Raw genomic sequence first — 26075 nt, 5'->3', positions numbered from 1 at the left:
TAAATTTACAAATTAGCAAACTGGACAGTCCAAAACTAGGCTGAGGACAGAGTTATGATACCAGATCTACATATTCATTAGTTGTTAGTGAGACTTCTACGAATATCACAAAGGTTAAAAAGAAAGCATCCAAATCAGATGGCAAGAAGCATCTTGATGTTACTTTCCTTTGGCAATGTAAATGCACAAAGATTCACCTAAATTTATTTTCTTAATAAGTTATCTCACTTCTGTGTTATCACCACTTAACATCCTGACCATTGGAGGTTAGCTCCTTAGAAACACTTAGCCTAAGACAATTATCTGGAATAGGACAGGAAGGGAAGATTTGATTTCTATAGAATTAACTATTTCGTAACAGGTTCTATAGTAGATCACATTTCTGGAGATGTCAATAGCCCAAGGGAAAACAGTCCAGGGAAAAACACTCATTTAACGTCTAGGAAGCACCTCAAGTCTCAAAAACAACTGCTTGATTCCTGTACTTGGTAGAGGCAGAACATGGAAGCAGAAGCAAGCTTTTGAGCCGCTTTAGTGAATGCTCACATGGGAACAGGGGAATTCCTGCTGTGTTCCTCTGGCAATTAATTCTTCTGAGGAAGGGAGCGCTACTGAACAAGCTTACTAGGAGTAAGTGTGCCTTATACACATAAGGAACCAGAAGTTTCCCTCACAAAAACTGAGCTAAAGTGAATAAAAAGCTCACAGTCCCAAAATTCAGTGGTAAAGACTTTCAGTTGGACCTTATCAATCTCCCAAAATGCAAGGAACCAAAATAGAAGATGCTGCTTTTTTTTTCTTCCTGACACCACCAGAATCTTTTTTCCAAAGAGGGTAGATACACAAAGATGTTGTAGAGGGATCAATTGCTTTTCCTGTTCCCCAGTCATCCCTCCCTCTGCAGAGGACATAGGCAGTATGGTTAACTGCTCCTCGGTAAGATTGTGTCAAATCCTCACAGACTGAACAAAGATAGCTACTTCTTGCTTTCAGAAGATTGTATGTGCAAAGCAAGCAGCACTGCTATTTGTGAGCATCATGATTTTATTTTACTTGAAGATCTGGACCGTATAAAGCAAAAAAGAAAAATCAGTTACTCATCAAGTTTTATTTTAAGTGACAAAATGTATCAGTATTAGAAGTAATGACGTTTGCTTGCAACCACCTGATACCAAAGCAAGTATTTTAGACGCCTGCAGCATAACAGAAACAATACTCATGCAAATATTGCAGCTTCTTACTGGAGCTCTAAGAGCTTTGGTACTGCGCCAGGCAGTTCAAGCGCTGGAGGTGGTTTTTCAATATAACTCCTTGATCTTTAACAGTGAGGGAGGGGCTGAACTGTACATTGATTAACATTCATCACAGATGCCATCCTTTCTATTTGCATTCCCAACTGATCCAGATTTCTATTAACAAAGGGAACAGATTTGCAAAACATTTTCAGAAATGCTACACAGATCTCAGCATACCAACAAACAATTAATATGACAACACGTGAATATGACCCTCTAATCACTTTTTTTTTCCTTCCCAAAAGGATTTTAAAGAAAAAAAAATTATTTTTATTTAAGTATTAAAGCCACAAAAGTTGTCCATGACAAAGGCAGTTAGCTGTCTGCCTTCTCATTACAGACCTGCCTTAAAATTTAGAGCTTTGGGGTGTTTTTTGTTCTTGGTTGGGGGGCAGGTTGTGTGTGTGGTAGTTCCCCGTCACCCCCACTAAATCACGACAGAAATGCAGAATGAAAAGGCAAATCGCCACACATCAAATGCCACACTGGAATCTTTCTAGGGTACGAGAAACACATATTCTAAAAATATCCCCCGAAAGCATGAGCCAGAATATTGCTGTGATGTGAAAGAAAAGCAGTGCTGCGTTTCCTTCCGTACCCACCAGGCCTCTTTCAACTACTTGTTTCTCTACAAAACTTGGCAGCAGGATGTGGCTGAAACCCCCCTCACCTCTCCCCAACATAAACAGTGAGCTTTAGAAGAAAGAGTTGGTCACCATCCAAGTTATCTTACAAAACTTGTTTTGATTTCTCTTTGGAATCAAGACTTGCTATGCTCAATGGTTCAAAACATTAAAACCAAGGGCAAGTCAATTAGCGTTTCATGAATGTTAGCAGAGATGAAAAAGAGCAAGGCTGGGACATCCTAGTTTCAGTACATGCATCCTCAAGGCAAGTGTCACTGCAGGGCAGAAACTCCCCGCTGTGCCCGTCTACTACTAAGAGCAGTGGGGCCTTCTAAGGCAGGTTCCAGAAGTCCAGAGCAGATAGTTTGCAGGATGAGTTTTTCCTTGAAGGCTCACTGTGAGGAATTTATTTCAAACCTTGAAGCACCAGGCTTCATACCTCTTTCAAATATTTTCTTCTTATTAATGGCTGGAGATAGTGATTAGAGAAAAAAAAAGTCAAGCAAGATTTACAAAAACAATGGCTATAATAAACTGGGACTAAGTTAGGAGCAGACTCACTAAGGAATTCCTGATGTTTAAAGCCACAAATGAAGAAGAGAGTCTCTGTCCTGACCTTCCTACAAACCCTTACAGACAAAAAGCAGAGTCTAAACCAAAGTGGCTAGAGTAAAGTGTTACTATGTTTTCTTAACGGATTAAAAACCACATTTGCGTAATATTTGTGAGAGATCAGAATCAGATCTTTCAGGTCCCTGTAAAACAGGCATCAGGGACTTAGGGATTTCTGGGGTTTTGTGATTTATTTTTAAAGAAAACTTACAAGTTCTGAGAGGGTGAGTCAGCAGCAGGAATGCACAGATACTTCACTCCCTGTGTAAAGAAGCAAAAAGGAATGAGAAGAAAATATCCAAGTTAAATACATTTACCTACCACAATGCGAGTCTTGCTCTAGATTGGTGCAGTTTTATTGACTTTGAGGAAGGCACATCATTATTCAGACAAGCAGAGATCATCTATCGCTATGCAGCCAGATTTTAAAACACTGTTTTCACATCTGCTTTGTTTCTAAGACACTAGCACACAGCTTAGTCATGCTTATCCCAAGGCCCAGTAGCAGGCTTTTTAAAATAGAAGAATGTTTACTAAAAAGGTGTAAACCTCTTTTTCAAAATCTCATTCTTCTTACATTTCTAGTAACACTAAGTTGTGTCTTCTCCTGTCCTTCTCCTTCTCTGAACAGATGCTACAACCTAAAATTGTTATCAGCAATTTCTTTTGATCCCAAGCAATCATTTTTCTTTACACAGTTGATAAACCAAACAAAACGCATTTCAGAGAAGAAGCATGTTTGTGGCATGAGTTTTGTTTTTTATTTTTTGGAAGCTTCATAAAGGACAACTGTAAAACTCATACTTTTCTTCCACGAAGTTAGCCTCACTTCCTTAGTCAGCTGTCATAACAGGTTACAAGATCAATTAGGGAAGTTAGATAACCATTTTGATGCATTGTTACTGGATATATTTAAAACAACACTATAATCATATACTACTGCTTTGCATTGCCGACGCTCATTTTAACTGTCATTTTATTTTCAAAGCTTGTTTTGCTCCTATGACTGTTAAGAAAAAGAACACTTTTGAAAGCATATTTAGCTAAGCTATCAAATAGGACTTCCAAGAATATAGGTGGCAGCTCAGACACACAAAAATCAAATGATTCACTTGAAGTCTTTTGACTTATCTCAAATGGAGAGTTAGGAGTTTTTCAAATGTACTTGTAGAGTCAAGGATTCACAGCAAAAGGTCCACCATAAAATACACCTTAGTTTATCTTGCTGTAACAATGCAAATCCCTGTAACAATCCTGCATGTTCAACAGCACACATGGAAAGTCACACATTTACCTGTAAGAGACCATTTGCCAACAAGGTGGAACACAACATGCATCTACCAGGCATTTCATTTGCCAGCTGGCATGGGGTGGGGGCAGGGAGGACTTTGGGGATCTTTCATTGCTCAACTGGGATGATTACCTGAGGCAGCGTCTTCTCCAACATCACCTTTGCTTTGCTGGCTCAGAAACCTCTCTTTAACTTCCCCTACGCCACTTTGTTGCTTCACTTGCCATCTTACACCAAAAAGCAATTCCCTTTATAAGAGGTCCTGACCCCTGGCACCACGATACACCACCATGCTAACCCTCTGCAAGATGCATGAGCTTCACCACTATGACAGAAAGGACGTGGTGATACCTCACTCCCACCTCTTTACCACCACTTGCACGTGGCACCAGCCATTTTCTCAGCCCACCAGAACCCCTTCAGTTAGGGCCTTCTTCACAGCCACATAGATTTGAGAGCCTGACCTGTCCCCTCCATGCTTAACCAGAGCAACTTCCTCGCTCTGATGGGCCATCCCCAGCGTGCCACAACCAGAGGAGAGTTGCTGCTGTCTATGGCCTTCTGGTTTGGGGAATGCAGAGTCAGGGTGGGGAAGACTCTGCAGACAGTCCTAAGATTGAGACGTGGTAGTGTGTGACGAGGGAGAAGGCACCATCAGGACAACACCAAGTCAGTGACAACATGTGGCATTTTGCGTGACAGCTGCATGGCAAAATGCCGCTGAGGGGAGAGAGAATGAGAATGAAGCCAGTTTGCAAACCAAAGAGGCTTGCTGCTGGAGGCAACAGCATCAACAAGTAACAGTCCCTCCTGCCTTGTATCAGGAGAAGGGATGGCTGCAGTGGGAAACCAGGATGCCCTGACAGCCATAAGCTGATCCACAATAGCTTGCGCAGATACATTCATTTAGAAAGACGATGTAGCAGTAGTACATACATTGAGAGGCTGCTGAGCCAAGGATGATAATTATATTGTGACAGATTAATTATGATAATAAGCATCTTGTATGACGCATCTGAGAGGTTTATCTCAGACACTAGTATCACTTCAAATGAGTCACTCCAGTAGAACGAGGGCCTGTGACCTGAAAGTAAATTGACATGCTATTCTTTCCCCCACACCTCTAGACAATTCCATGCCACTAACTCTGCACCACCAAGGGAAAAACAGGAAGAAAATCAGAAGTAGGAGATGGGTTAACTCTGAAGCACACTACATGCCAGAAGGTTCACTCCTCCAGCACGCACTGACGCAAGTTGTTCCACAGATTTCAGAAGTTACGGCACATGCTGAGTGCTTTTCACAGCCTGAGTGCAGAGGGGCTTTCAGATCATGTTCACTTTAAAAGCAGAAGTAGCACCAGCACAAGTTTAAGACCCACAATGTTCTTTTTTTGTCATGGCTGGCTAGTTCCCACTACCGCAAGCAAGCACGAAACTAGCCTATGAGAGACCGCACATGGTACTGAATGGCTCATCCAGAGCCTGATCCTGGAGGTCTTCAGCACTTACAACTTCCAGTGAAGCTCACAGCACTCTCTTCACTACTGTGCTTGCAAATGCTCAGCATCAGCCTATTAGCCTTATTAATATAACTTCTCAAACAGGAGATGGTTAAAGTTACTGGAATTTGGTATTTTGACCAATGCATGTCACTTGTATGGTGTTTTGGAAGGCTGTGGTGATGGACTCCTCCCTGTGAGGAAATAATCACACACTCAACTCAGAAATAGTTAGAGGTGGGATTTCAAAAGTACTGTGCAGTAACCTAACTCCCACAAAAATCAACACTGAAACTCTCAGTGACTTCGACCCAAACACAGTTTGGCCAGAGTTGGTAACTCCTGAGGATCCCACCCTACCATCAAGTTTTGCTTCTCTTGGTTGAAATAATAATGATAATAATAGGATCGAATATCAGTCATGATAATTTGATACCTGAAATACAACGACACAAGACTGTATGGGACAGCTATTTATAAATGAGACTTCAAGGGATTCTCTGTGTAGATATTCATATGTTGCTTGCTGGAATTAGCTTTTCCTCACATAAGCTGGATAGACCTTTTTCAATCATATTGGCATTAGGAAGATACTTAATTTCTGAACCCTACTGTCTGTGACTTTTTTTTTTTCTTTTTACAAAACTACCCAGGATCATAACGTTATTTGTATATTTGTGCTCCAAGACACTGGTGTCCTTCCTGTCACATACCCTGCAGATAACATCTAAGAACTGTCCCAAAGGGACCTTTCAAAGCAGAACAGTTTAAGCCAACTGAACAAGTAAAAACATTTTAGATGGGGTACTAGCATGCAAGAAAGATAGAGACATCACTGTTTTACAAGCTAGCAGTTTATTTGTCATTCTTAAAACTGCAAAGTGTAAGACGTGTGAGTGGTCTGGAAAACAAGGAGCAGCTGAGGGAACTGGGATTGTTTAGTCTGGAGAAGAAGAAACTGAGGAGAGACCTTATCGCTCTCTACAACTACCTGAAAGGAGGGTGTAGCAAGGTGGGTGTTGGTCTCTTCTCCCAAATAACTTGTGATGGGACAAGAGGAAATGGCCTCAAGTTGCGGCGGGGGAGGTTTAGGTTGGATATCAGGAAACACTCTTTACAGAAAGAGCGGTCATGCACTGGAACAGGCTGCCCAGGGAAGTGGTGGAGTCACCATCCCTGGAGGTGTTCAAAGAATGTGTAGACATGGCACTTCAGGACATGGGTTAGTAGGCATGGTGGTGTTGGGTTGATGGCTGGACTTGATGATCTTGGAGGTCTTTTCCAACCGTAAAGATTCTATAATTCTATTTAAGAAGGCAACAATCACTGAACCAGCAACTACAACAAAGTAAGCTAAATCAAAACATTGTTGAAGAGTGAAGCGGACCAGCTCCTGAAAATTTTAACAAGCTCGGAAATCAGTACCTAGTCTGCAGTTTCATTAAGTAAACTTAAATCTAGTTGCAAATACAACATCCAAAGTTGAACCAAAAATGCATATTAATAATGATGGGAAGATAAAATTTGACATTAACCATACAGAAGTCTATTTTATTTATCAACTTATTTTTAAAGTAACTCTGTTTTGTTCCATAGGAATGACAAATCTCTAAAAATTATTCAGTGGAGGACAGACAGAACAACTCAAAATAGGTATTGTATCACTTCACCTACACACACTAAATTAGGTGCCACATAATAGCTAACTCATCCCAAAATATGGTATTTGTCCAAAGCAAAGAGAAATGCTTACAATTATAAAAACTGATCAAAAGAGAAACATTACTTTAAATGCTGCAAAGTAATATATCTACTTTATTTATTGAATATTGCTAACATTGTTATTCAAACATTTCTTCAGCTGACAGTTGTGTCAGTCATGTCTTATCTCTCCAAACAAGCTTTTTCCCAGGTTACCCATTAAAAAAAAAAAAATCCAACTCTTTTTATATTAAACAAAGCTTATGCATGTTGTCAGGTAATAAAACTTTCCATACAAATGGAATGTGTTCAAACTCAAGCTCCTAGGTCAAGGAGATGCTGAACACAGCTTTCTTCTGCTCATCTCAATTTACCACTGCTTTCCACTTGTTACTTTTAAATTATCACTCACTTTCCTTTCTCCATCAATCACCTTTACCACCAAACACTTCTATCCTCCAACACACACGCATTCCTCTAAACATTTTCCTTATTATTCACATGATGATCTTAACTGATGCTCTCAAATAAACGCAGCATTCCCTTTTTTTTTTTTGGTGTATTTCACCTGCCAAGATTACCTCCAAAAATCAGTAAAATAAAATACAATTTACTTTTCTCTTTTCTGTTTCAGCAGAGTAACCACCAAAACTAGATTTCTGTCTCTCTTAGCCTGAAACTAAATGCTACAGTTAAACCGATACAGTGAGAGCTAACAAAACTAGAGCAAGTATTCCAATTTCAAGATTGTCAAAGCTGAAACAAGCGAGAGTTAAGTAAAATTTCTAAAATTCACTGTTATTTGAGAAACAACACCACTTGCACAATTTCATCACAGATTCTAAAACTAAGTCAGTGCTGCTGCTGTAAGTATTGAGGAATTAAAACCAAAAAGGTTCAGGCGCACACATATATATACAGAGGTTTTGCATTACAGTTAAAATATTCACAGCATTGCACTCATTTTCAAATTTCTAATTATTTTAGCAGCTGGTCTACTAAGATTGGAAACTGAAGAATTATCTCACATTTGCAAAAGTCTGTAAGATTACAGAACAACACCTTCATAATATGAGTAGCTTTTAAAAAAGATAATTAAGTCTTTGTTATTAAGTCCAGTATTTCATGAGGTGCTCAGGAAATGTAACAGTCCAGTTTCTTAAGGAATACTCTCTTTCTATTCTACTTACCTATAATTTATTTTTAAAATTCCAGCTTAATTTTAACTAAAGTTGTAAAAACTAGCATTTGGGGTATTTCAGAACATGCAGAATTTTGCAGTAGCAAAATGACACATCTGTAAGTGCTACATGTCAGGTAATGGCTCAGTGACTGAGAATGGGATCTCTTAAAGAGCATGCACAAATGTAATCACACATTACCAAGAAAAATTTTGACTCTGAACAGGGTAAGGTGCAAAGAACAGTACTGTGAGACAAATGCAGCACCTATAAGGATGTTTGCTCCTTTGTAATGATAAAAGATGTTCTGAAGTCATTAAGAATTATGCTCAGTTTTATTACATCCTAAATCATACTAACATACAGTTCATTCATGAAAGAAAACTGCCCAGTGATTTTTGTATCAAACTGAGTATTCCAGCAAAACAGCATGCATGAGAATAAGAGGAAGGACTAAAAATGCTACTCATTTTTTCATGTTTAGTGGGTTTTCCAAGTAATGATTTTTACAAATGTTCTACAGAACATTGTCCCCGCCACTGCTGCATATACATTTCTGAGGTTCTAGCTAGCACTGGAAACCTGAATCTACAACTTCAGATGTTAAGAGGCAAGGAGATGGGGAAAGAACCTCAAATTACAAAATTTCTGTTCTCCAAGGGCAGGGGTTGGTGGGAAGGCGTTGTGGGGAGAAAAAAAAAAAAAGTTTAAAAAGAGCATGATGTATTTTTGGCATTAAACCTCTCTATTTAAATTTATGTAAAGATACCATCAACGACTTCCAAGAAATTTTTTTAAACCTAAACCCCTAAACTTAAATTTGTGAACCCAGATGCAAATAGAAAACCTCCAGCACCTGGCAAGTTCTTTCAGGTTAGTCAAAAACCATGTGTTAATTTGAGTCGTCGCATCAACAGATGAGGGCAGGAGGACTTATTTTTGTTTAGGGGCATTTCAGCAAAAAAGCTAAAGTGGGAAACAGCCAGCGCAAAGCTTCCTCAAGCCAAACAACAAGAGTTTATCAAGGGTTCTGTCCAATGCACCAAATTGAACTTGCTAAACTGAAAACCGTTCAACCGTTTGTTTGTCCTTTCAGTTACTTTCTGTAGTAATCACCATTGGTGCTGATTTTATTAATGACTCATAGAAAATACATTTGTGTTTCAGCAAAAAACAACCACTAATTGACTTTACTGAGCAACACACTCAGGTTTGGTTTTGAAAAATATTATAAATGAAATTGAAATTACATGAAGAATATGAACAACAGAAAGCAGGATGCTCCTACAATAGAACTTACACATTTGGTTTGTGTTATCTTGAATAATACAATAGTTTTTACAAGTCATGGGGTTTTTTTTCAACATTTGTTCATGGTTTTCTTACAAAGTAGTCTAACTGATACTTTTCAGAAGTCCGTATCTTTAAGCCTGGAATGTGTCAATCACAAATATAAAGTGTCCTGTTAAAGCCCTCCTTCCCCATCTCTTCCTATCACCTTTTCTAAAATTGTTGAAAAAAGTTGAAGAGTTAAGGATTTCACTTTACTTGCACAAAGCTGCACATATTATTTCTAATTCTAACCGTGAATTCCATTTCTAACCATCATCTGATGGAATGAATGCACAGTGGGAGAAAACACTACTGAGTTTATACTAAATTGTGGTATATCTCCTTTAGGACACAGTAAGAATATTTACAGGACTAGACACATCAGCTGAGAGGAGGAACCTTGTTAGTCTGTCTGCATTGACTAGATGATGTATTCAAGCCCCCAGGCATGTCAGGGCATATCTAACATCTGAGGACTACCTATCACACTTGGTCTCTGAACCCTCAAGGGCATCTCTGAGTACTACAATAAAACAATATATCCCATCTGCCTCTTTCTTTCAGGGAATGCTGGAACATGATCACTACACCTCTGGAATATGCTCACATTACAAACACGGATTCACACTCTCCCCATCTCCTCTGCACAAAACGGGTGAGAGCATTTGCTCTGCTCTGGTCAACACTGTATCCAAGCAATGAGAAACACCAGGCACTTACTGGTCAAAACATCTCTCGTGCAAACAGTTCGCCATTGAAAGCTTCAGACGGTCCCCATCGTCTCCTCCCTACCATCTGCCACTACAGGAACACGCTTCCTTTGACACAGCTAGTGTGTGCCGAGCAGCTCAGTGAACTAATTTAGTTAGTTAGCATCACCACAGCAGCCTCTGCCAACAGCACCTCATGATGAAGGCTCAGCCTGACACACTTTAAAAGCTGCTTTATGGAAGTCTCTTGGAGGCTTCTTAGTGGGCTACCAAAGTCATTTTTGAAAAATTAGTCAGAGCTCCCAACTTCACAAGCAGAGCCAACACCAGACAGGGCATTGACTTCAGACTAGAGAGAATCTTCTGGTGCTGCTACACCTGAAAGAAAAATGGTAGCTATTTTGCTCAGCGTGGTCTTCTGAAACATCTCATAAGGGGAAACCCTTACCATGAAAAGGCAGTGAAACATCATAGAAGAAAGTTAAGTTTTTTATTAGAAGAAGCACTTGTACACTTTCTCTTGATGATAGCATAAAGGCTGAAAACAGACAGCTTCCAAACTGGTGAGATAAAAGCTTAGTGCTATAGATGGAAATGCAACACAGCATTTGCAGAGCTGATCTTTATACAACAGCAATGACCTTGTGATATGATATTAGCAACTCTGATTTTGAAGGCTGTCTTGCCCTCTTTATTAGTTACTGCAAGTCTTTGGGCTGGATACCAAAGACAGCAGAGCCTGTGCAGAGAACATGTTGCCCAGCCATACTCAGCAGGGACTTCTCTCATCATGTCATCAAGATACAATTTTCATATATGAACAGCCTCCTACAGCTCAAGATTTCTGTATGCTATCCAACATTGTAACACAGTTTTAATAGACTGGCACTTCTCACTTGCTGAGCAACATCTGTCCAGAATTAACACGTTATTTTTTTAATAAAAAAAAAAAAAAGTAAGGCTGATTGGTTTCGCAGTATTTCCCTATTTAGTTATTTTGTGTTGAGCAGTGATACACTTTTGAATCCAGACAAATGGTTTTCTGGACTGGTGTCTGTGTGAGGATATTCCTTTGGATTACAGAACCAAAGAAGAAAGCACTAAGGCAGCTTTCAGCACTTCCAGAGTTATCAACTGGGGGAGCTGGGGGCATGACACAGGATTTTTTCTTTTGTTTTAGCACAGGGTAATCCCTGTTACATACACACCAAAAAAAAAAAAAGAAGAAAAATGAAGTCAGTCCAGAATGTCTTTCTCTCCATGAGAGAAAGAAAGAAAGAAGTTTCCATAAACTGGTGATGGAAAGAAAGAATTAGAGAACTAAGAGATGAAGCTATTCCCCTTTAAAGCTTCAGTACAAGCTTTCCCATAGTAAGTCTCATCACATTAAGTACTAACAACAGATATGATAGGTTTCTAAAGCAAAAACCAAAATAGCTGCAAAAATACTATCCACTAACTATGCTAAGCAGTTTACTTGCATTGTGCCAGAGTGCCAGTTCAGTTCATCTGTAGCTTAGTTTGCTTTCTTTTTCGGAAAAACTGCAGATGTATAGTCTAAAGATCATCTGTAAACATGAAAAATTATCATAGAATAGAATCATAGAATCATTAGGGTTAGAAAAGATCTGTAAGATCATCCAGTCCAACTGAAATGCCCAGCTAAAACTGCATTAAGATTTACAACATCTACCCAGGCTTGAAAAGTATGACAAGATTCCAGATCTTAATGCAAGCTGATACGAATGCATTATCTATACTAGGTCTGCAGGCTATGACTAGTTGATCTTAGAAACGTTTCTCAGTTTTCGGCAGGTATTCAGTGATTTAGCTCTTCACTTTCCTTCAAAGGTCTGGATTTACCAGCCAGTCATACACTTTTTTTTTTTAATTCATAAACTTGATCCAGCACTTCCTCTTGTGATTTTCCCAGCTGCAACTTTCTCATCCTTAACACCTTAAAAAACAGGTATATCAGCGTTCAGCAGAGATAAAACTGGTGCAGAGAAGTTATACAGCTTCTCTGTAGCATCCTTATTTTTCTACAACTTCTATTCCTGACACTTCCTGGTTCTGTTCTAGTTACAGCATCTTTTTGCTGCCTGTATTCTATTCATACATTCGACTGTTTACTCAGGGAGTATGAAAGATTGTTCTAAAAGATCAGCACAGATTTTTTTTTAACTGTGCTCTTCCCTTTCAGTTCAGCTTCTTACATACTGAGTACTTGAAACTAATTAACATTTTTAAATTTGCAAGGAAAAGAATCTAAAATTCTTTGCAAGATTTCTCAGCCTGTGAAGTTTTTTATTTTCAAAGATACAGTCCATTTAAGTTGTGGTGGCTGCACAAGCTGACAGATTGGACAAAAAATATGTTTAGTTCAGTCAGCAATTAGCTCTCCTCTATCTCCCCCACCCCTCCACCCTCCTGCCATATCAGCACTCACTTGGATAGTCATCAATTCAGGAAAAAAAGGGAGGAAGACCACTGCTCTGGAGATAGCATGCATCGCATTAACATGATACTACTAACGGCATCAGAATACAAAGAAAAAAGAATAAATAACTGTCCTCTCTGGGTGCTCTGGTTAACTATGCAGAATGAGGGGAAAAACTGTAACCTATAAAGCTAATATTTTAAGAAAATTAGAGGAAAAAAAAAAGAGTGACTGTTTCATAAGCATCACAGAGTATTTTCTCAGCAATCAGAAGACATTACTGCAACATTAAAAAAAAAAAAATCCATACAGTGCTTTAAGATCACTCTTTCTGTTTGGAGAAGAAATCCCACAAACAGTAAGACCTGAAACAGAACCATCTGGTACATGAGTATCACAGTCACACAGATCAGCTAGTCACATGAAATGGAGATGCCTAAAATTTACGACAGGTGAGCAGAGATGACAATAGCCCCCAACTCAAAAATTGTGCATGTTTGTTGGTATTTCATTTACTTATGCTTCATCCAAATGACTTCAATTGAAACTATCACATATACAGTTATAGTCTTTCCTCATCTGAAAAAAAAGTCACACTAAAAACAAAAACAAAACAAATATTCTGTAGCAACAGAAAATAAAGAAAGAAAAAAAGACATGTATATAGAAGCAGCACACATGCAAAAGCCTACTCCTAATGCAATTTGTCATAAACAGAGTGAACAACTAAAAGCTTTTGTGGCAGAGGACAGTACAGGAATGTCCAGGTAAACTCTTGTTGATTTAAGATCGACATTACTGTGATCGCTATGATGCCTCCAAGATGAGTGCAGCACAAAGAGCTTCCTGCAATGCAGCAGTGGTCAGTCTGACAATGATAATGCTATAAATAAATTAATAGCAAAGGACTAAAGACTCCATAACCACAGACAACGGGATTCATACATTTACTAGACCAAACCTCTGGTGCAGGTCAAGGGTAATAGCAAAATTACTAGTAACTGACAAATGTGTGGTGGACCATGTGAAAGAAGCTGGTAGTTTCAATCTACTTCCTGATTGACAGACAGGTGTCTACAAGCACACAACAGTCACCACAACTGGCACCTCAGACAGACCAAGGTCTGAAATGCTCTGATTGTAAAGTGCAAAGCTCAGGGACATCTGTAACCCAACCTCACTTAAATCAACTTCCACAGAAAAACGGAGCATACAAGAAAATCCACTGTTGCCTCTGGCAATATATTTCAGCAATTACTTACCCTCACAGCTAAAGCCTCTGTGGATAATACCTCTTCTGGGACAGGGCCTGAATGACTGTCTGACCAGAAGACCTTCTAACACCCCTTCCTCCCCCAGGACTCCTTCCTGCATTACACACAGCAATCGCTGCACTGGAGAAAGCATTTTTGCTTTTGCCAGTATATAAGCGCGCGTGTGTGTGCGTATGTAGGTGGCTGGTGACAGTGGGGAGGGAAGGGTAAGAGTGAGGATTAAGGATGCTGGAAGTTCAGCTGTTTGGACGTAACTGTCTACCACACCACACACTTTCCAGAATGGGATGCAGCTGTTTTCAAGCAGCTGCACAATCCACACAAACATCCTATTTGGTCTGAGCCCACATTCATCTCCATGTAACATCCCCCAGAACAGGGTCAAACACCTGGAGAATCCACAGAGAAACACTCTTAGCTTCAACAGACCTGCCACCAGATTCTTGTAGGCAAGATTAACAAGATTTGCCTTTACTTACTTCATTTAGATCAATTGGTGTAAAATTTGTTAGACTTCAGATTTAATGCAGCAGAGTAATACCTACCTAGTGTCCTTTGAAGCACTAGAGGCAAGAACTGCTTAGGATTAGTTAAAAGTGTTTCCACATGCTCTTACGGTTCTGACTGACCATACCAGTTTGGTTAGGATATATGGGTATCGAAACAGTCAGGTCTTTTGGTCTCCAACCTCAACAGCTATTTGTCCTAGCTTTAAAAAAGGAGTTCTACCAAAGTCACTGCTAGACATACTATTATTTAAAGCACACTCCGAGATACATGTTTCCTCATTTGTCTTTCAGTGCTTCACACATTCTGAACAGAGGAACTAGCTGAGAAGTAGATTAGAAAGCAGGTGGCAAGAAACCTAATTATTTTCCTCTGTATATGGTTTTTCTGGGGATTTATAAAACATCTGTGAGTGTTCCATGGGCAGCAGTCCAAAGTGCTTTGAAGGAGGCAACTTGAGTCACCAGGGCTATTCCTCTGTGGGAACACACATGATGCTTTTGGACACCACTCTTACTCAGAGGGTGACTTCTGTGCATCTGAAATAACCAACCTTGTTCCACGCAGTATGCAGTCCTTTCTCTTGGACACTCCACCAGTTACCTACAGTTTTTTTTCTGATGGACTTACAAACGTGCATCTTTAAACTACAAAATGCTTACCTAAGTGGTTAAGATCCTGTATAACAATGGTGTACTTCATTGGAATAACAGCCTTAGGATGCTCTGTAATATAAATTAATTTCAGGCTTGGTTTTATTAGAGGATAAAGTTCCTTGAAGCACTTTACACAAAAAGAACTAAGAGGCAATATTGCAATATAGATCAGACCAGATTTTGGCAAATTCCTTACAGTCTAAATCACTTGAAGTCTTACAAAACAATTCTATGTCTTGTACTTAATGTAGGCTGCCAATGTCTAAAGATATAAAAAGTCTTAGAATCAAATTTATTTTTAAACTTACTTTTTTCCAATTATTGCAGCATGAAAGTAGGCAATAGCTTCCTAAGGCCAAACTTTGATTACGAGCCACTCATAAAACAGACATCCCTGATGGTTTGTAAATGATCACTGAGATCAAGCAAATTTCAGCAAGAAAACATCCTTTTTTTTTTTTAAGTTACTTCTCAACAGGCACACAGTATGAAACCTAAACCAATATAACAATTTCTTTTTGTGAAACTCTGCAGTCATTTTCTAGTAAGTTGGTAAGCTATGAGGAACTAAGGCAACACACATCCAAATACTGCAGTATATAAAGCACAGAGAAAAGCACACTTTTTAAAAAGTACTGTGAATATTTTAAACACAATTGTTGTAAAATAGAGTATGTCAAAATGGCCTGTAACATCACAGAGATGGGCAATGCTGTGAGTTACTAAAGAGGAAAATAATTTTACAATCTGTAGCAAGTTGGTGTTCACCACATACACTGATGTTTGCTTTTATTTCTTGAGTATTGCATCCTTGAGTATGGATAATGAAGCCAGGTTAGTAATTTTCATTCTCTACCCACCACTATCAGCTTTAAGTACTGTATCAGAGGTACTACTGCATTAAAACAGTCATTACTGAAACTTCAAAATCTGACAAGCAAGATGTGGGTAATTTGTCACCTCTTTGAGAGCTAAGGTATGCATCCATATTCGGTTGTTCCACACGCAGAAAAAAAAAGGCGAGATTCTCTTTGCCAACACGTTACTACAACACTATTGAGTTTTCGATATCTAAAAACACTTACCTTCCATGGCTTGCACAGAAAGCTTTGTGTAATGAAATATTTGTAGTATTTTCTACAGGTTGACTAGGAAATACTTGAGATAAAATACTGTTCGTAAAAGACAAATGCAACTACTGCAGTAGCAGCTTTTTATAGTTGATCAACATTCACATAAACACACACACACACAAAACAGGGAACCTCAGGAGAAAAAGGGTTCTCATACCACTGCAATTCCATGTTTAAAGGTCTGAATAACATCTGACGGATTTCTGGACACAAATGACTGGACATATCTTCCCTGACTTTCCAAGAGTGAAACCTGGGAGGAAAGGGCAAGGGGGAGACACATAGGGAAAGCATTCCCATTTGACTTCAGTGGGCTTAAGAAGAAGCCCCAAGCACAGTGTGGATAGACAAGCTGCAAACAAACCTATCTACAACCTGGCAAAGATGTAAATAACAAAGGAAGTAACACAACCTAACAGATGTTTTCTAGGCCCTTGTTCCTAAACAGAAGCATTTATTTGCAAACAAGCAAGGCAGTAAGACCATGAATGATAAATAACTAATAACCAGCTCAGCTCCCAAACAAATGGAACTTGCAATCCTTCCACTATTTTAAGAACTGGAGGAAAGTTTTAACAGTTGTTTTCCAGATCATCAGCACACAAAGGAGTATATTGCATGCTGAGAAAACAGAAGGCACAATCAGAGAAATATTTATTTTAGCTGCAGAGGTGAATAAAGTAAGCTCACCCTCAACCAGCCACTACTTGTTCCCATGCCATTGTAACTTTTGAGACACTACTGCGAACAAGATTGGGAACAGATCTGGGTAAATATAATCCTTCATGTCTTTTGTGGGAGTAGCTAGAGGAAGAAATGGTGACTTGGTTATATTTAACCCACAAAAGCTCCCAGATCTATTTACCATGCAGCCCCACAAAGAGATGCACCACCACAAGCAAGGAGGTGGCTGTAAGCTGCCAAAACTACCGCCAGAAACACTGGCCTGAGGCTGCAGCTGATCTGTGCCAAAATTAGTCTTCCTACTTTTCTGATCATGATAATACCACAAAGCAAGCTTCTATTCATTTTAGAGAACAGCACCCTAGAGGAAACATTACATCTCCCATAACTCAGTACAACTGTTTCTCCCTTCAAATAAGAGCAGGCTTGAAATTCAGTATGTTTCAGACTTAAAAAGCATCAGGCACAACACAAGTCAATGGACAGTAGAATAAAGTCAGCAGCTAAAGCTCTGTTTCAGCACACTTCTCAGTTCAAGGTTAACCCTGAATTCACCATTAACTTAATTTTGGTTTTGATCATGGCATACTAGGGACACTTTTTGTTCAGCTTACCTATTGCCTTGCCTAGAAGAGGTGGAAATTCTGTAGTTTAAGGACTGAATTCACTAGGGACTTTTTAGACTAAGAGAATGAAAGAGATTCCCAGCAGCATCTGAGGGGCAACACCAGCATCTGCCTTACTCACTATTTTACCATATTTCATGAAAAGTGGCATGCAGGGAAGGAACAAAGAAATTTAATGGGACAACAGTTTCCAAACCAAATAGCACAATTTTAAGGTGCAGCAAAGCCCAGCCAAACTCCTCTCCTTCCAAGGTGTCGTGGTTTTGTTTAGTGAGGGGGGGCCTAAGGTGGCAGCTTCTGTAGGAAACTGCTAGAAGTTGCTCCCCTTTGTTCAGTGGACTTGGCCAGGCCTAGGGTGGACCTGCTGCTGGCCAAGGCCGAGCCGATTGGTAGCAGAATGTCCCGTGATAACGCCTCTGCGATAAAGTATTTAAGAAGGGGAAAACAGAAAAAAAAAGAGAGAAGAGAAGATGTGAAGAAGCTGAGCGGGGGCAGAGGCGCAGAGGGGGAGGCGCAGGCCTCATGGGCCTTGCAGGCCTCACCCTCTGGCCTCTCGCCAGGCAGCCGACTGGGCCCAACTTGGCCTGGCCCAGCTGCAAGAAGTGGAAAGGAGATAAGAAGTGAATAAGATGTAAAAAGGATCCTGAGAGACATCTGCCAGCCTGTTGTGAGGAACGGCTGCAGACGCCAAGGTCAGAAGGAGGGGGAGGAGTAATGCGGCTCCTGGCCAAGATTCCCCTGCAGCCTGTGGTGACGACCATGGTGGAGCAGGCTGTCCCCCTGCAGCCCATGGAGGTCCACGGAGGAGCAGAGATCCACTTGGAGCCCGTGAAGGACCCCGTACCGGGGGAGGTGGATGCCTGAAGGCAGCTGTGGCCTGTGGAGGGCCCGCTGGGACAGCTGTCCTAGAGGGACTGCACCCATGGAAGAGATGACCCACGCCAGAGCAGTTCCACGAAGGACTGTGGCCCGTGGGAGGGACCCCTGCTCAAGATGACACAGCAAGTCAACTCATTTAAGCTCTTCAGATCAGCTTCCCTTCAGTAAAATGGGGAATAATACTTCATGTTAAAGTGCTGGAGACCTACAGACGCTCTGCTCTATTAGATGTATTCTATGAGGGAGAACTGTTTCTCCCACACCTCAAGCCTAAAGTAAGTCTGTTTTACAGAACAGGACCGCAAACTTTATAGCCATATGCTATAAAGGTTTTAGAAAGGGACCCAAGTACAAAGGAGGGTAGTGGGGAAGGGGGAGAATGAATGTTGTTGTTCATGTGATGCTTGAACTCCACACAGAAGGAAACTTACCTTTACTATTTCATTAATAACACAATCCCATCGTTGCATTATATTGATTGACACTGTAGTAGTTTCTTCCTTTGTCAGATTTCTTGCTGTTGTAACAGCAGCAACAACAAAATCTGTGACTGGATCCCAAAACTACAGCCATCAAATATTTCCACAAGAAAAATCAGTCTCAAAATGCCAATTGCATGGAACAAGGAATTAACCCCAAGACGACTCTAACAGTCAACTGCAAAGTAAAGATTTACCATGGAGTTTCCCACATCTCTTACCTCCAGCATAGGGCGGGCACTGTCGTGGATTGAAAGAATGTGCGTAATGTTATTCTTACTCAATTGCTCTACATCTCGGGCATCTGTGATAAAAGGGAAAAAAAGGAATATAATTTCCTTAATCTCTTTAAATAGCCCACTCACTTTTCCATTGTGCATGTTGAAAGTCACTTATCATTAGTACATTTCTTTTTGAAGCTTCATAAAGTAAAGCAAAACCCCAAACACAGCTGTTCTAGAACACCAGACCAAGTAACGGGAAGGCACACTTCTAACTCCAAAACAAATTATATACTATATAAAGAACAAACTTAAGTGACTCAGGAATGTGTTCTTAAGTCAGAAGTTTCATGTAGTTTGCATCTGAAATGTAAGTCTGTGTATGCCTGTGTGCAGGTGACAGCCATCTGAAGAAGTAGTTAGAGTTGTACAAGAAATAGCTTACCTCTTCTCTACCCACAGATCCCCCTTCAGGAGAGACATTTCACTTGGGAGACAGACCTTGTGATATCCAGGTCTGGGAAGTGAAGCCAACCTATCATTTGAATTGAGGTATTAACAGGCAAGCCAAAACAAGAACTAGATACTTACTTCCTGGAGACTAGTAGGGAAAAATGTTCATTTAGCCAATATATACCATAATTTTAAGTCTGAAGACAGATAGAGATGATAAAGATATCGAATGCATGAAAAAGAAAAACACTACAGCAAGGAAGTGCAGTTGTGAAAAGGTGGTTCCTAGACCCGTAACCAAGGGGTTTCAAATATTCAAAACTGGAAAGCAAACTGGGGCGACTGAAAATTTGATGCTAGATATTGCAAAAGCATAGCTTTGTTTCTATGAGAACGAAGGTAAAATAAATTATCTGTCATCAGTGATCAACTTGCCCGATCCTAAACCGTTAGCATGCCAGAAAATGACCTCAAAGAACCACTACTACAGGTAAAAGTTAGTTTGTGTCCATTTACTTTTGACCTTTTCGCTTCAGAATGGCACAGCACACCGTAGCAATTACAGCAGTGGTTTTGTGATGTGAACACCTGCCTTCCAAATCTGCCCATACAATCTGTTCACATTAGCCTGGTTGCACACAAAAAAAAAGAGCACTGACCACAAAGGTTTCAAACCGGCTCTCTCTAGGTACAAAAATAACAATAGCATCACCTGTACATTCTTCATGTACGTGCGACAGTTCAATTAGCATCTCTTGCTTCATCTTACTCCACTCTACTATAAAGTTTCAATGCTTTTTCTACATCACAAAGAGGAATTGGACATTTAATTATACTGCCCCGTAGACAAGATCCACATGAGCACAGTAACAGGCAATAAAATTTAAACCTAATCCAATTATGAAAGCTTCTCTAAGGCTTCTAAATGGAGACGAGAGTCAAAATTGCACTGACTTCACTTGCTACTGGTCAAGCCTGCACGATCAACACAGATGCCTAATCCTTCAGGAGAGAATTAACACAAATTCAGTCTGAAAAAAAATTAAGGTCTAGCTTCACAGAACAATTAAAATTTTGTAAAAATCTCAGAGTGACCATTTCAAAGAAGAAACACTGATGTTTGCCAGGAGAACTCTTCTAATCCACCTGACCTTCAGATTTTTTAACAGTTTCTACGACAGTATTCATTCTTCGGAGAACACCTAAGCAGGCAAGGGTTTGGAAGCCCAGAAGCCGGCCCGAGCGTGCCTAAAAATCACTGCTTGATGTTCTCCAAAGGCTAAGGGCAAATTTCAGAGCCTGCTGACTGGAACTCACAGCGTTAATGCGTACCTAGCACAATGAGACCCCAATCTCTAATTATCAGTGTGACCCACTTGGTAAGAAATGGCTTGCCACACAAGGCAAACAGGTTTAAAAGAAGATATGATCCAAATTAAATGTTGACTGTTTTGAACCTGTCTGTGAAAGGCCTAATGGACACAGTACAACTCAAAAGCCTGAAAGGTTTTAGTTCTTCAGTTAACCAAGGACTTAGGCTAAAGGAATTTCAACAAATCAAAACTACACAATAAGACAGTGAGATTTCAGATATTCCTACAGCCAAGCTGGAAATAGCTATCCCAGTTCTACATGCCAGGGGAACCAGGAGGTCCTCAATATATTTAGGAAACAATCATTCAAATCACAGAAGTAGAGGAGAAAAAGCTTCCCAGCCAATGACTGTATTATCTGGATCTAAACTTTTAACAGTTTAAAAAGGGGAAATTCCCCTGGTTCCCCGGCACCTGCTATAAGTCTCTACAGACAAAGCTACTCAAACAGCAGTACAAGTGAGATACCCTGTCACTCACAGTCTCACACCATAAGTTACAAAAAAAATTAAGGGGTTCTGTAAAGGACCACCAAAAACCACAAGAATCACCATTACCACAGCAATTCTAACTTCTTTACTGTAGCATAGTGCTGTACAACCACATGCAGGCTCACACTTTGAAGTCACAGTGTGAAACACCTGACTTCCAAATGTAAAGAAACCTATCACGAGTCCATCTTGTGCAGCCCTAAAGGGTCTCAAATGTGGCATTACTCTTCTCAGTACATTACCTAATATTCTGTTTCATACAGGGAAACACTTCTCAGCTGATGTGGACTTTTGAGTAAAGCCTTCAGTAAACCCTCTCCGCACACAAAAGGACACAATTCACACTGAGGAAGTCTTCCCCTCTCTGTCCCACTCCCATATTTAGCTTCTTTTCCCTCAATTTCATTCTATGACTCCTAGCTTAACCTCTACTCATATGCAGAGAGGTGCAAACACTTCATTGCAAAAGCAATGGCAAAGTCATCAAAATATGACCACAGAGGCAGGTGTGTGTGTCTGTGTGTGTGTCAGAATTTGTTTTTCTATAACTCTGGGAAGCCTTACTGTGTGGCTGGGGAGCAAATCACGTAGCATATTGTGCTTCCATCCTCCATATGCAAAAGGGAGACAAGACTGCTCCAACCACTCCAATTAAGACACATCAATGACTGAAGGACTCCAACACTAGGGAGTTGTTGGAGTCCTTCAAATGTATATACAACCATTCTCTCTTACTTTAGTATTTTAGTACCTCCATAGAGACACAAGGTGAGGAATAAACGTTTCTCCCTTTGTAAAGTTAGAAGGGAAGAAAGAGCTGTAGTCTTTTCTACCTCTACTGCTAACAAGACACAAAAGCATCCTGCCAGGAATAGGGGAAAAAAAGCGTTACAGTGATATAAGCCTGATCTGCAACATTTAACTACAACTCACTTGTGAATTTAGAAGATTAAATGTCTCCACAAAATCAGTGAGATGAGTTTATTTTCATTTTGTCACCTTTCCTCCAATTAGCCAGCTATCCCAAACTAAAGACATCCTCCCTTTTCCTCCTCCAAAGCTCACATTTCTGACTTTGTTGGGAGTCTGAAAAGACCGACATGCTCTTATAACATAGTAAGCTAGTATTAAGTTTTCAGTATAAAATTTTAGGTTGTATACAGAAAAACAAGGTAAGTGCTTAGAGAAGGCAAATCAGCCCAGTACAGTATGAAGCCTCAATCTGCAGATGTATAGAGACTACAGTTTCATCATCACCAGACTTATTTATTTGTTAAAATAAAGCAATTTTTTTTTGTCTACACTTTATTTTGTGCTTTGGAGAGAACTAGAGATAGACACCTAAAGGAGACTCTCCCCTGCAGTGGTTCAGAGCACTCAGCTTTTAGCTGTTACTGAGAATGGTTTCCCATCAGATCTTTATTCCAAAGTCCACAGGGACACACACAGAAACTAAGCACACGAACAAAACCTCCCCATCTCCTGCCCCCACTTCATACTATGTTCTAACACATATTTTGTTGCAGCCTCTCAGAAGGACCTTTTTGGGGCATAAGAAAGGTGGGGAAAATAATCCAATACTCTGTTTAATGAGAGTACCTATAAAATGTCTTCCTTCAAAATATGAACTTGAAAAAAGGAAACGGCATCTTCACCCTCTCCTGTTTTCAGTACCTGAAAGAAAGCCTTAGAAAAAGGAACTTTTCCCCCCAAAAACTGAGCAGCTGATAACAGGAATTAATTGTATGTAAAAACACAGCAGAACCACTTGGTGGGCACTGCCTTTTTATACACTTAGTAATGGGAAGGGCAGAAACTTTCCCAAGACTCTCCAGCTCATCCACAGCAACACTGGACTCTTTATGGGGGAATTAAACCTCATATTGTGGCTTTCCCCTTCAAATCAAAAAGCCCCCAAATATTCCATTGGAAAAATCTGAACCTTCCAAATATGATTAAAAGCAAGGAAGGACATAAGCTCTTTAACATTCAAGGTAGAAACACTCTTGAGTCTCTGGTCCTCACTACTGTTACACTTCTCGGTTTGGACCCAAACAAGCACCCATTTAGAACCTCCTATCAGAAGAAGTAGTATTTTTTCTATTTGTGCAGAGAAACAGGCTAAAAGGCCCTGTCGTACCAGTCTCTTAAGGAACAAAGCACTTATTTTCATCATGAGCACAGGTGCCTTTCAAGGGACATCGGGTTTCCAGTGCAGAAAACACATGGGCACGCAATCCCACAATAAATTCTTTGTCTTTCGAGAGGACTGAGTTTAATCTGTAAGGTACAGCTGGAATAGACCAAAATTTCCCCTAAACTAGAAGCGGGAAGAAAAGTTTAACTTCCTCTTTCTCTGCCCTCGTTTTTCTCTCTTGGCCCCCTACCCTCCCATTTGCAAAGAAATAACTCCTTAACTTTCACTGAAGCCCAAGAACTCATTTTCCTTCTGAGCTTTCAGATCAAACTCAGTCTTGGTATTTGGTATGGACATCCACGGTTCTTCTTGAATTTTTCTGCCCTCTAGCTGTGCAATCTCAAATGCACTCTCTCAGGAACATACTACAATTTTAATGTGCTATTCATGAGCAGAATCATGCTTATAGGTCTCATAAGATAACAAGCATTTAAGCACATGCCAAGATCTATGCTTTTTCAGGAAAGTTTTCCAAAGACATCTTCACGTCCTGTGGACTGAGGGGGATTTCAGCAGGTACTTCAGTGCTTTCCATAATCAAGACCACACATAACTTTCTACCCTAAAGACTGTAAGGTGGTTACAAAAGGCCTTCTCATTCTGTGTGCCTAAAGGTTTGCGCAGCAGCAACAGATGACAAACCAGAAATAGCAAGCTCAACTCTCATTTCTGCCACAGATTTATTTCACAAGTTCTTCTTGGGTCTCAGTTTATCTCCCAGTCAAATGTGGATGACTTTGCATTTCCTCTGTGATGGATTGCTTTTAAGTTGACTAAGTGTAAAAAGACACTAAGAAATCCTATACATAAAGTAGAAACGTTGCTGAATATTGACTAATAATTCCCTAATTGGAACAATTGCTGGATTCCTTCCCCAGACAACAGCCATCCAGGATACAATGTTTAACATCTTTAACATCCTGCTTACACTCAGCAGGAAGGCATCCATTTGAAAAAAAACTGTGCCATTTCCTAGTCTGTCAGAATCCCCAGAGGTCTCTCATGCAGCAGGGGGACAGAAGTGTGCGCAGAATCGTATTTTGACCTAGCTATGGAAACCTTGCCTGCCCAGGCTCCCTGAAAAGTCACTGGAGAAAGGAGGGGAGGTTATCTTCCAGTGGGTAGATCAGAGCAGTTCAGAGAGACAACTCTGACTCCGCTTCTGGAGAAGCTCCCTCCTCTTTACCCCTTGCACAGAGACCCAGAGGGCACTCAGCCCTGTGTCTTGGCGAAATGACAACAGAGAGGATTCCATGTTTCTCCTCTTACTGACAAGATGCAACTTTATTCAGTTCATGCTATCAATCTCAAGCTGAAGAAACAGGAGACTGCTCAAAAGTGCAATACAGAAAATAATTTTGTAAACCCATGTCTTTAAAAGAATCCACATATTTCAGCTGCTCAAATCAGGATACTCTAACCAATCCAAATTGTATATGCTGCCGAGTATTTCTCAGTCAATGATCCCCTTTATGGTAGTCTAAAAATTCATTAGTCACTTTTTGAAAAAGTGCCAAAAATCAGAACATGCCCCAGAAACATGGTAATCAAACTCCTCCAGGAAAACACACTGGTGATTAACCAACAGCCTGTTTCTAAAAGGGATAACTTAACTGCACAGAGAGTTCTTTGCAATTGTTCTTAAGCAGTGAGGCAGATGCAGGTGTTGAGGGGCAGGGGATGTAGAAAAAGGATGTATGGAAGTCTGCTTTTGTATTAGCGAAGTACTGAAACATCAATCTTCTCTCTTCCTCTCCAGGTACAGTAGCTAATTTGAGATTATAGTAACAGATATTCATGATGGTAGAACATAATGATTAAATGCAATGTGAGCAAAGGTCATAGCAAAAGAACAGATTCCATAACACAAACACTGAGACTAAAGCCAGCCCGTCCCTCCTTACTCTCTCTTATGGAGGCAGCGGAAGGAGCCTCTGCTTTTTTTCAGCTAGACTCCCAGAAACACTGCCCACTCACACCACCTTCACATGCACGCCTCCACTCTGTGCGTAGAAGTGACCTGACATGCCATTTAAGGACCATTCGCAAGGCACACAGCTGAGTGGCCAGAGCAGCACCAGCAAGAGGGTCGCAGGCCCTGGCATCGGCAGAGATGCTGACTCACTCCGCAACCTCGGCCAACTCCCCTCAGCTGAAAACAGAACTGCAGCAAGAAACAGACACTCCGGCTGAGTTTCGCTGCCCTGGGCAGACTGTCAAGGTCTTACCAGCAGGGTAAGGGCTGTCACGGAGAGTGGGGCAGATTGAGAGCCACATTCCCTGGGCCCATCCTGCCCAACAGCTTGAAATCTAAATGACTCTACTATCAAACATCCTCCCATCCTGCCCCTCTCCCAAATTACTTGACAGGAAATAAACAAACAAACAAAAAGAAAACAAAAAGGGGAAGCAA

The 26075-nt window shown here is 40.4% G+C and overlaps 1 protein-coding gene across 3 annotated transcripts in view; it reads right to left on the bottom strand.

Annotated features, from left to right (window-relative positions):
• Positions 1–26075, bottom strand: part of DUSP22 (dual specificity phosphatase 22) — a 44467-nt gene that overhangs the window by 11006 nt on the left and 7386 nt on the right. For 2 of the 3 annotated variants that reach the window (XM_086740281.1, XM_086740280.1), the window contains exons 3-4: positions 19149–19231; positions 2745–2794 (exon numbers count right to left, since the gene is read on the bottom strand). In XM_086740281.1, the coding sequence (XP_086596407.1) occupies positions 2745–2794; positions 19149–19231 (133 nt within the window). The remainder of the gene's footprint in view (positions 1–2744; positions 2795–19148; positions 19232–26075) is intronic. The other variant, XM_086740282.1, reaches the window with a different exon arrangement.

The sequence above is a fragment of the Chlamydotis macqueenii genome, chromosome 2 (assembly GCF_036417535.1).
Source record: "Chlamydotis macqueenii isolate bChlMac1 chromosome 2, bChlMac1.mat, whole genome shotgun sequence".
Classification (NCBI taxonomy): domain Eukaryota; kingdom Metazoa; phylum Chordata; class Aves; order Otidiformes; family Otididae; genus Chlamydotis; species Chlamydotis macqueenii.
The sequence above is the reverse complement of the archived record's forward strand: the minus strand, read 5'-3'. Positions and strand labels throughout refer to the sequence as shown.